The following is a 10,428-nucleotide window of genomic DNA, read 5'->3' as shown; positions in this document are numbered from 1 at the left end:
TGCCTTGTATTTACTAAGGGTCCTGATTTCAGATCTAGTGTTAGGCAACTTACACGAATTAGACTATAGTCCCAGTGAGCAAAAAGAAGAGAAAATGGGTGAGATTTTTTTTTTTTCCATCTTTTAACTTCACAGAACACTCAGCCCCAGGGATTCTTGTACCATTACAGTTGGTGACCTCGGAATTAAAAAAAAAAAAAAAGTTACTAGATCAGCTCTGGGGATAAAGAAGAAGGGGGATCTAGTGCAAGGCAAAATTCCTGGCTGAGGTCGGGTGGAGTCACCCCCAAGGAATCGGCGAAGGAAACCAGATCTTAGCCCGAAGTATAAAGTTAACATACACTGCACCGAACACGAACGCTACGAAAAATGACTGGATAAATTATGCAGAGGGATTTCTGGATTTCTTTCAAGTAATTAAGTTTCGATTTCTTGCATTTATTTTAGTTCCAGGAAGCGCAAGGCGCCATGGACTGCAAAAAGTCTTCATTGATTGTTCCAATGCCTTAAGTTTGATTTCGTGACTGGACTTAACTTTGGGAAGAGGTAAACACACGGACCAGGGAAATTCACTACGACGAAAAATAACAGTTTCATCGGGGAAAGTAAACAGAGGGGCGCTTGCCTGGGCACAGAACGCGGAGATCTGCCCCCTCCCCTTTGCACGGAGAGTGGGGAGGGGAGAAACAGGTGTGAATCTGAGTGAGTGTGCGTGTCAGCACTTGTGCGTTTGCATGCGTGGGTGTAAGCGCGTCTGTATGTGTGTCCGTGGCTCAGAGTGTGATTCGCGCCCTGGAGCTCTGGGGAGTAAGGAGTTGGAAACGGAGGACTCACTCTTTCCCTCGGGCGGCTGTTAATTTCTTGGCGCCTGTTGTGCTTGCTCCGAAGCTTAGTCGACGCCAGTGCTCGCCCCACTTCGACCTCAGTCAACCCACCCGCCGGAAACGTGAATGTGTCTCGGAGCTTTGCTAGCATCCAGCGGGCCTGGGACTGGCGAGTCCCGCGTTCCCTCTTCCCAGTCAGCCTGCTTTATTTGAAATTCAGCTCCGCGCCTTTCCCTCCACCGGGGAAAGGGGAAGCGTTTGCCTTCCTTTTCCACCTTGCCTTTTCTCATCCTCTGGTCCCCTGCCCGGCCGCTGTCCTCAGTCCAGAATTATCTAGAGAGTCCCACTTGGCTTGTCCAGCCACTACAGGGCCCTGGCCCGGGATCCAGTCTCTCCCTACCCGCAAAGTACGCGCTCCAGAGCGCCAGTGACCCCACTTCATTCGCCCTGCCAGGCGTTGTTGGGAGAGCAGGAGTTTTCGAGCCCGAATTTCGATCCAGGAGAGCCTGGGAACTGCCGGATGTAGAGGTTTCCGGAGACACTTGCTGAGGTCTTGCAGCCGGAGGCGTGGAGAGTGAGTTAGCTAGGAAGACACTGAGGCCAGAGTGCGCCCTCGCGCACGGGTGCTGCCTGGGAGCTTTGGGGGAAAGAGGTACTCCTTCCGACCTTTAAGCGAATGGGGCTTGGGACTCAGGGGGGAGCCAGTGGAGAGAGAAAGTTAGAGACAAACACAAGAACAGTGGTGGACTTGCTGGGAAGAGGAAAGGTGTTTGAGTAAAACGCACCCCTACTCCTCGAAATAGCCCCAGGGCTTAAGAAGTCCAGGCGAGCCCTCCTCCCCACCCCTTCCGCGCTGTAGCTGGGCTCTCTGGGCGCTCCCAGAGGGCTCAATTTCAGGGCTAATTTCCGCCTCTTTTCTTCCTTGGAACAGCGGAGGCCATGGAGGAGTTTGTGCCCTAAGCTACAGAGTGCAGAGAGAGCTCAGGGGGTCGGAGTCTATTCAGATCCAGAGCAGATTGACCTTGAGAAGAATGGGACGCGGGAGAATCCATCCTCTCTCCCTTTCCTCCCTGAAGCCCTAACAACCCGAGGTCTGGATGGAGCATGAAAGGAGTCAGATCTCTCTTTTTAAAAAATCTTCCTTGTAATCCAACTCAATTCTGTTTGAAATACAGAGAAATCACACTGCCCTTAATGGATTAAAATTTAATAAAACACATTAGGTCCAGTAAAATATGAATGCATTGCTTAAAATTTTAATAGTAAATTAGGTCCCAGATACAGGAGAGGAGACAGTGATTTCTCCTCTCGGGATGGCTGCGGGCTGATTTCGGGGTTGGGAGGGGGTGCCTACCGCAGGGACCCCGCTGCCAGGGAGCTTGAGTGGAACCTCAAGCGATTCTTTGCCCGCGGGAGGGAAGTTGGTCACATCCATCGCATCTGGCAGCGATGGGACAGAAGCTATTGTCAAACAAAGAGGCTTGGCGAAAAGAAAGGCGCCCCTCTGGTAGTCACACACATGTGACACACATGTAGTTGATTCATTTTCTATTTCTCTTGTTTCAAAAAAAAAAGAAAATCACTCCTCTGCTTTCAGTTTATTAGGTAGGTCTGAAGGTGTGCATAAGCGCAGGGCAGAAAAATGCTTGGACATAGAAGTGTATGTGGAGGTCATATGAAGCAGATTTCCAAGGCTGGGCCATTTGCTGCTGTCCCTTGGGTTTATTCTCAACTTTCCTGTTGTTTAGATGGTTTCCGATACCTGGGGGACTGGAGTCTCACTTCCTCAGAAAGCAACTTCCACACCTGCTGGTGCACTTTGCAACACTGCCTGTGGGCAAAACCAAAATGGTTTTATTGATAACATTGCAAAGAGCTTGGTACTCTGGACACTTCTGGTAGGAGAGATTTTAAGATTGCAAGTCGCGGTGACAAAGGAAGAATTGCATTTTCCCTCTGATACAACATTATTACTGCTGTTCATTTTCTTATTGAGTGAGAAAAGGAGAAATCTAACTCTCACCTGTTTTTGGAAAAAAGAAAAAAGTGTGTGTTTTCTAAGAGGATGTGAATGCAGGTAAATAAACTCTTGAATTGCTTTACAACTACATAGTAATTTGTTTCACCTTGATAATTAGAATAAAGGGCTCCCCCCTTTTTTGATCTGGAATTAGAGATACCATTGAGAAATATCAGAAAGATTTTTAAAAGCTGTATTAAATTAATTCAGTGACATATAGATTTTAGACACCAGGAAAATATTCTCTTGGGAGTTGTCCTGCTTAAAATAGTTTTAATCACTAAACTTCATATCAAACAAAGTTTGTCCAGTCATTGCAACAGTGCCCTCTTTATTTCATGAATTTATTATACTATCTTATTTACCATATGAAATGGTGACAAGTGTTTAGCATTTTGGAGATCAGTTGTCAGTTGCTATTAAAATCAAGATTAATTCATATTAACGATATGCATTTCTCAATACTCCCAGGTGACAACATACATTAAAACAACTATGGCAAGTAATTAAGCTCAATGAGGGGGGAGGGGACAGGGAGAGGTTCAAAACACCCCCAAATATTTGATTTTGCAATCCAAGTTCAGCTGACAAATGCCACAATAATGCTTGGGAAACTCCTCAGGGTTGCTTTTCACTTTACATCTAATTAGGCACCTAATGAAAGAGAAGAATTTTTCCCCTTGTGGTTTTTTCTCCTTGATATTCTTATGCCTTTATTTAAATACATAAACACATTGTTTATGAGGTGCAATACCCAAAAGTTTCTCCTGTGATTCCCTTAGTATTGTAATCTGGAAGAACTAGGTAGATGCCCACCTTTGCCTTCCAGTTATTCTCTTCCTCCACTCTTACTTTTAGTCCTTTGGTTCTTAAACAGTACTGATAGAGTATACACCAAAAATATTTTTAATGGATTTCTTTTAGGTTTTAGAGATGCTCAACAGTTTATACTAATTAGATCATCCAAAGCCTTTTGAAGATTAAGCAAATTGGACAACCCTTGTTAATTAGAACATAATTTGAAGTTTGAAATTATATCATTGATGAAGTAGTCTAATTAATATGATGATATGTTAACAGACCAGTGAGATCCAGCAACACTGGAGTTTGGCTTGAACCTCTGCAATGTTTGCACAAAAATCCTCCCTCCTATACCGACATTAATAAAAGATTTCTATAAACTTCAGTCTTTCCACGATGACATACAATTTATAGTATACACAATGCATTAGCCCATAGTACTGCTCAATTTTTTCACTATTATGAAAACTAATAAATTCGTCAAGCTGAATTAAGCATACAAATCAGATGAGGCATAGCAGATTACACAGTGAAGCGCAGTGTCTCCCGAGCCTAAATGAAATTTCAATCTAATAATTCCTTCCTGGCCCAGTCATAATTTGTTTAGAGATGTTGTTCTACTTCTTTCAAAGCGCTATTCGCACTATAATTAAATGATACTCAAGCCTTTAACTTTGATTTATTTCATTTCTCGAAGCTTGAGACAGTGAGAGCTGTACAATGTCACTTTTTTTTTAAATTTCCTTGAAATTACCCTGGCTGTTGTTGAGGTAGAAATTAAACACCTAAGCATTTACTTGAACCGACCGGTGCAAGCCACATTCATTCATGTCAACACCTCTCTGCAGTCCCGTGTCCAGCCTTCCCTGGGCTTCTTCTCGGGAACACTGCTAGCAGGAATTCCCTTCGGCTACTATTTATTCTTTTCCTCCATGTACTGGAGGAGGAAGGCAAGCCTCGGAGTTGCAAGGGGGTTAAGCACCATGGACAGAGCCCGTCGCGCGCCGTTTGCTTCAGCTTTCCTAGTTTTGGCGACTCCCGAGGACTGAGCTCCCGACTTGAACCTGCTATCCTGCCCCGCAGAGGTCATGGGTGAACGAGAGACCCCCTACTTGCCACTGCCGCAGGGCTTCCAGGCGCCAGCCACTCGAGGGCCCCCCTTCGCCACGCTCCTTGCCACTCTGTTTTGTCCCAGCGCGCGCCAGAGCCTCTCAGGCCTACCGCCTGCTCTCGCACCTGCTCGCCTTCCCCAGGCACCGTGTGCCTGCACCTGCTCCCAGCCACCCCTGTCCGGTTCGGGCCACCCGCGGGCTCTAGCGTGCGGGTCTCAGGGTCTTCTCACCCTCGCTGGTACCCCGCTCCCTCCGCACTCTGCCGGGGGTGTGTGTGACAGCAGTCCCCAACACCGAGAGAAGTAGAAAGAAGGTGGGGTGTGTGTGCGCGCGCGTGTGTTTTGTTGTAGGAGAGTGCCTACTTCTTTTACAACTGGAACTAAGAGTGTGTGTCCACTTCTAATAAAAGTGGTCCGCTCTGGGACAAAAGTGCGAGCAAAGTGTTGGCTAAAAATAGGCTCTCTGTGCACCGAGCGGCTGTGGAAATGAAGATAAGTGGGGCTCGTGCCAGCCCCTGAGGGCGTGTGTGTGTGTGTGTATGTGTGTATTCGGGTGGGGAGGACTTTTTGCAGCACATGCGCTCTGTGATCTCTGGCCCTGCCTCTCGTCAGTTGCCCCTTCCTTCTTTGATTGTGGCTAATGAAGAATAATAAATCCAGTAGCAAGGTTTGCCAGTGGATCCGCCCAAGACCTAACTCACACTGAACTGGAGACAGGGAGGAGGAGAAGGAAGATCCGGAGGAAGAGAAAAGAGGGTGGAGAGGAGTGTCTTTCGGTGGTAGTATTGGGGGGAGTACCCGGGGGCCTGGCGGGCACTGGGTGGGGGGAAGTCGCATGCGCATAGGCGACGGGAGCCGGCTCCTCCGCCGTCCAATCCGCTGAGAGCAGTGAAAAACCGAGTGTCAGAGAAAGCCCTGCAGCCCTGTCGACCCCAGGTCTCTTTGGCACCAGGCACCCGCCAGGCCGAGGGGGCGCAGAGCCAAGCGCCAACCACTGCGCGTACCAGCCGGAAGCGCAGAGCAGCACGGAGCATCCAGGTCCGCGGCAGGGTCCGCGTTCTCGACACTGTGGTCGCGAGCCAAGGATCTGGGTCACCCGAGCGGCAGGGAGGGGCGGACCGAGTTGGGGGCGGAGGCCTGCAACTTAGCAGTAAGCGGGAGGCGGGGGAGGCAGCAGGTAAGAGGCTTTCGTTATAGTCTAGGGGAAAACTCAGCCGAGGCCGCTTTGACCCGCAACTTTATTTAGTAGTTTCTTTTCCCGGTGAGGCGCATATTTGGCTCAGGAAGCCGGAGGGGCTGGAGGTCGGCTGTTAGGTAGGAACCGCCCAACGGCTGGAGCGCAGACCTGGCCAACCCGGTAGAGTTGAGCAAGGGACTGCTGTAAGTGAGTGCTGTGGGGCGCGGGGAAGGGACGGCGGCGTCAGCGCGCGGGCGGGGGCAGGAAGGGGAGGCGGAGGGCGCGGGGAGGGGAGCGGCGGGGGGAGCGGGAGAGGGGTGTCAGGAGAGCAGAAAGGACCAAAGCCTGGAGGAAGCCAAGAGGGAGCAGGGGCGACGCTAGAATCCGAGCAGGAGAAACCGGCGCTTCCAGGCAGGGGAGGGCGGAGGTGCGCGGGAGGGAGGGAGGGCGGGGTGTGCGGGGGCAGGCGCGGGGAGAGGGGAGTATAACTCTGCGGCCGCGAAGAGCGGGGGCAGTTTCGGGCGCCCAGGTTCTGCAGCCAGCGCCAAGCCGAGCCCAGCATCCGCTGACTGACCTCAGTAACCAGCGGTGGAGAGCGTAGCCGGGGCCAGGCGCGCAGAGCTCGGGGCGGCGGCGAGTGAGCACAACTTTGCATCGCCCTTCCCCGCTTCGGCTCTCGCCCAGCACTTCTCGGGAGGGTCCCAGCAGCCGGGGCCAGTGCGTGCGCCTCGGACCGGCACCCGAGCGGGCGGGGAAGATGATGATGATGTCCTTGAACAGCAAGCAGGCGTTCAGCATGCCGCACGGCGGCAGCCTGCACGTGGAGCCCAAGTACTCGGCCTTGCACAGCGCCTCGCCCGGGTCCTCTGCACCCGCGGCGCCCTCCGCCAGCTCTCCGAGCAGCTCCAGCAATGCTGGCGGCGGCGGCGGGAGTGGCGGGGGCGGTGGAGGCCGGAGCAGCAGCTCCAGTAGCAGTGGCAGCAGCGGCGGCAGCGGCGGGGGCTCCGAGGCGATGCGGAGAGCGTGTCTTCCAACCCCACCGGTGCGTATTTCTGCATAATCACCGCTTAAAGGCACATTTTGACAGCCCCCTTTATCTGCTTGATGTTTTTTTCATGTCTGCACAGCAAATCACCCCACACCTCCAACCAATTTTCCCCCCTCTCTCTCGCTTATGTATTCAGCGGGTCTTTCCTTTCATATTAATTTTTATGACCTGGAATGTTGCCTGTGCGCGTGTTGTGTTGTGTTTGCAGGCTCACTTTCCTCCTCCTCGTGCACTCTTGGTTTCTCTCCGTGGCTTCCCTCCTCTCCTCCTCACCCGCTAGTTTCCGGATTATTATTATCATTATTACTATTATTATTTTAACGTTCTGGGAATGTTGTAGGCGCGGCGGCGGTGCGGAGCGCTGGGCCGGAGCTTCCGGAGAGAGTGCGCACAATTCCCTGCTGAGAGTAATGTGTGCCTTTTACTTGCAATTGCAGAGCAATATATTCGGCGGGCTGGATGAGAGTCTGCTGGCCCGCGCCGAGGCTCTGGCGGCGGTGGACATCGTCTCCCAGAGCAAGAGCCACCACCATCACCCGCCCCACCACAGCCCCTTCAAGCCGGACGCCACCTACCACACCATGAATACCATCCCGTGCACGTCGGCTGCCTCCTCTTCGTCGGTGCCCATCTCGCACCCGTCCGCGTTGGCGGGCACGCACCACCACCACCATCATCACCACCATCACCACCATCAGCCGCACCAGGCGCTGGAGGGCGAGCTGCTGGAGCACCTGAGTCCCGGCCTGGCGCTGGGTGCCATGGCGGGCCCCGACGGCGCCGTGGTGTCCACTCCAGCTCACGCGCCGCACATGGCTACCATGAACCCCATGCACCAAGCTGCTCTCAGCATGGCCCACGCGCACGGGCTGCCCTCACACATGGGCTGCATGAGCGACGTGGACGCCGACCCCCGGGACCTGGAGGCATTCGCCGAGCGCTTCAAGCAGCGACGCATCAAGCTGGGGGTGACCCAGGCCGATGTGGGCTCCGCGCTGGCCAACCTCAAGATCCCCGGCGTGGGCTCGCTCAGCCAGAGCACCATCTGCAGGTTCGAGTCCCTCACTTTGTCTCACAACAATATGATCGCGCTCAAACCCATCCTGCAAGCGTGGCTAGAGGAGGCAGAGAAGTCTCACCGTGAGAAGCTCACCAAGCCGGAGCTCTTCAACGGCGCGGAGAAGAAGCGCAAGCGCACGTCCATCGCGGCGCCAGAGAAGCGTTCGCTGGAAGCCTACTTCGCCATCCAGCCGCGGCCCTCCTCCGAAAAGATCGCCGCGATCGCCGAGAAGCTGGACCTTAAGAAAAACGTGGTGCGCGTCTGGTTCTGCAACCAGAGGCAGAAACAGAAAAGAATGAAATATTCCGCGGGCATTTAGGAGACACACTTTAGGCCTCTCCAGGGACAGGCCCCCTCCTCATCTCTCCCCCCACCCCCATCCCTCTTGCCTCTTTTCTTTCCATTTTTCGCAACCAGAAAACAATTCTAGTAAATGTGAATCCAGAGAAAGCGAGGATTGGAGTGCGAGCAAACGCGTGAGCTACTGAGCCCAAGCCCGGTGAGAATGTGAAACGATTTCTCAAAGGAAAGAAAAACAAAAGAAGGGATTTGTCAAGTTGTAGCAAAGTTGTCCCTTTCGACCCCACCCACTCGGAAAAGGCACCTCGGCCTCTTCAGAGGAAGTCTGGAGCTGGCTGTTTGCAGGAAGGCAGACGAGACAGCCTTTTAAAAGGCCCCCAGAATGATCAAGTAAGATTTGTTTTTATTCCTAAAGACGTCACCCTTGTTCAAGTTTAAAAGTACACTTTGCAGCTATTTTTCAGAAGTAGAAATTGATTCAGAACTGAAACTTTAAACTAGAGTTGATGCTTAATGTGATAGAGACATCTCTAAAGTATTTTGAATTAAAAAAAAAGATGGCAGATTTTCTGCATTTACACTGTATATTATATATATATTTTTATTGTGGTTCTTACCCCCTTCTTCCTTCTCTGAAGTGTTAATGCTTAAGAAAGGAGTTGCGCCTGCTGTGTTCACTGATCTTGAAAGCTATTATTAGATTATTGCTGAACAACCCTCTGTAAATTATTAATTTATCTCTCTAGCAACTTAATTTGTGCACATTCTAATTAATTAAACTTCTTTAGTCTTAACAAACGGGGGGACGTATAGCTAGTGACGTTAAAATTTTTTTATGTTTAATGAGTTTACTGAATTTATACAGTTTTCCTCTTATACTGTGTTCCTTTTGGCCCATTTGTATATTCTCACTTTGAATGAAGATTGTTTTTTTCTTTGTTTTCACTGGTAGTGTTCTGATTTGTGAGTCAATACTCAGTAATGGATGTCTTAACCCTATAGACCTGATTCACAGTCCAAAGTATTGTTTACTTTGTTACATATTTAATGGGGATTCCCACACTGTCCCTGCTACACATGCACTCTCTCACTCACTCTTACACACACACACACACACACACACACACCTCTAATGAAAGAGAAGTCAAGCAGTTGGAAGCATGAGTATGATGCATCATTTTCTAGCTTTAGGTGCATTTGTCACTTGGGGTTTGCCCTTCCAGATTTTAAGACTTCACCAAGGTTATTTCAGTCTTCTAGTTTTCAGTTGCTTTGTGGACTACATTTTAACATTTACAAGAATCCTTCCTCCTTCTGTTTTTCCTTTTGGAGGTTTGTTTGTACAAAAACTAATTTGAACTATAAGAAAGACAGTGCACTGCTTGTAAATTCACATTGTTTGGTAGAATTCTTTTGGAACAACAAAAAAATTAGGTACATGATGACTGGTACCTTATGTATTGTAAATATTTCATTCAAAATGATGCACATATAGATATATTCTTACAAATTTTGCTGTATTGCTGTTCCATTTAAGGCTCTCTGAAGTCTTGAATTCTGTATATGACCTGGTTTCTTGTTTTTGTTAATAGATGGTTTATTTACTATGGTAATGTACTAAGTTATTTTTGGTGTTGTTTGATTGTCTTTCATTGAAGAGATGATTTTAATGTTTTATTGGCAAAGTATGCTGCTTTTTTTTCATTAAAATATGCTATTAAAATTAAATGGCTTTTAAAACGTGATGTTGTTTTAAATCATTTACATTGGAGTTATTTTGATGAGGGATTTTTTAAAACACATTTTGATAGTTTATTATGCAGTGATTGTTGCCAAAGTTTGACTTGGATTTAGTGGAGGGGGTTTCTCTAGGAAAGTAGAAAACACCAGGGTTTATAATAGCCAAGCTCATCTCAAAGGGTGCTTTGCTTTTCTGGGCAGATAAGGTCACAACATTTGGCTCCAAATACCTCACTTGGAGTTCTTTTTCCAGATCAGCAAAATTCTGTGAAGAGAATCTTTATGAGCAGAGATATTGCATAGGTAAAAGGTAGAAGGGAGCTCAGTTCAGCTTTTAGCAGCACTGG

The 10,428-nt window shown here is 49.3% G+C and overlaps 1 protein-coding gene across 1 annotated transcript; it reads left to right on the top strand.

The window, feature by feature from the left end:
• The first annotated feature begins 6,388 nt into the window (after positions 1 to 6,388).
• Positions 6,389 to 8,615, top strand: POU4F2 (POU class 4 homeobox 2). Its single transcript, XM_061384055.1, has 2 exons — positions 6,389 to 6,975; positions 7,419 to 8,615. Exons 1-2 carry the CDS (start codon positions 6,691 to 6,693, stop codon positions 8,358 to 8,360), a joined length of 1,227 nt encoding a protein of 408 aa, XP_061240039.1. The 5' UTR covers positions 6,389 to 6,690; the 3' UTR covers positions 8,361 to 8,615.
• The last annotated feature ends 1,813 nt before the right edge of the window (positions 8,616 to 10,428 follow it).

The sequence above is a fragment of the Bos javanicus genome, chromosome 17, assembly GCF_032452875.1.
Source record: "Bos javanicus breed banteng chromosome 17, ARS-OSU_banteng_1.0, whole genome shotgun sequence".
Taxonomy (NCBI): domain Eukaryota; kingdom Metazoa; phylum Chordata; class Mammalia; order Artiodactyla; family Bovidae; genus Bos; species Bos javanicus.
The sequence above is the reverse complement of the archived record's forward strand: the minus strand, read 5'-3'. Positions and strand labels throughout refer to the sequence as shown.

Coding starts and splice junctions, on each gene's coding strand:
- POU4F2 (XM_061384055.1), top strand. CDS start 6,691: ATGATGATGATGTCCTTGAACAGCAAGCAGGCGTTCAGCATGCCGCAC. Junction 6,976..7,418: donor CGTGTCTTCCAACCCCACCG/GTGCGTATTTCT, acceptor TTGCAATTGCAG/AGCAATATATTCGGCGGGCT.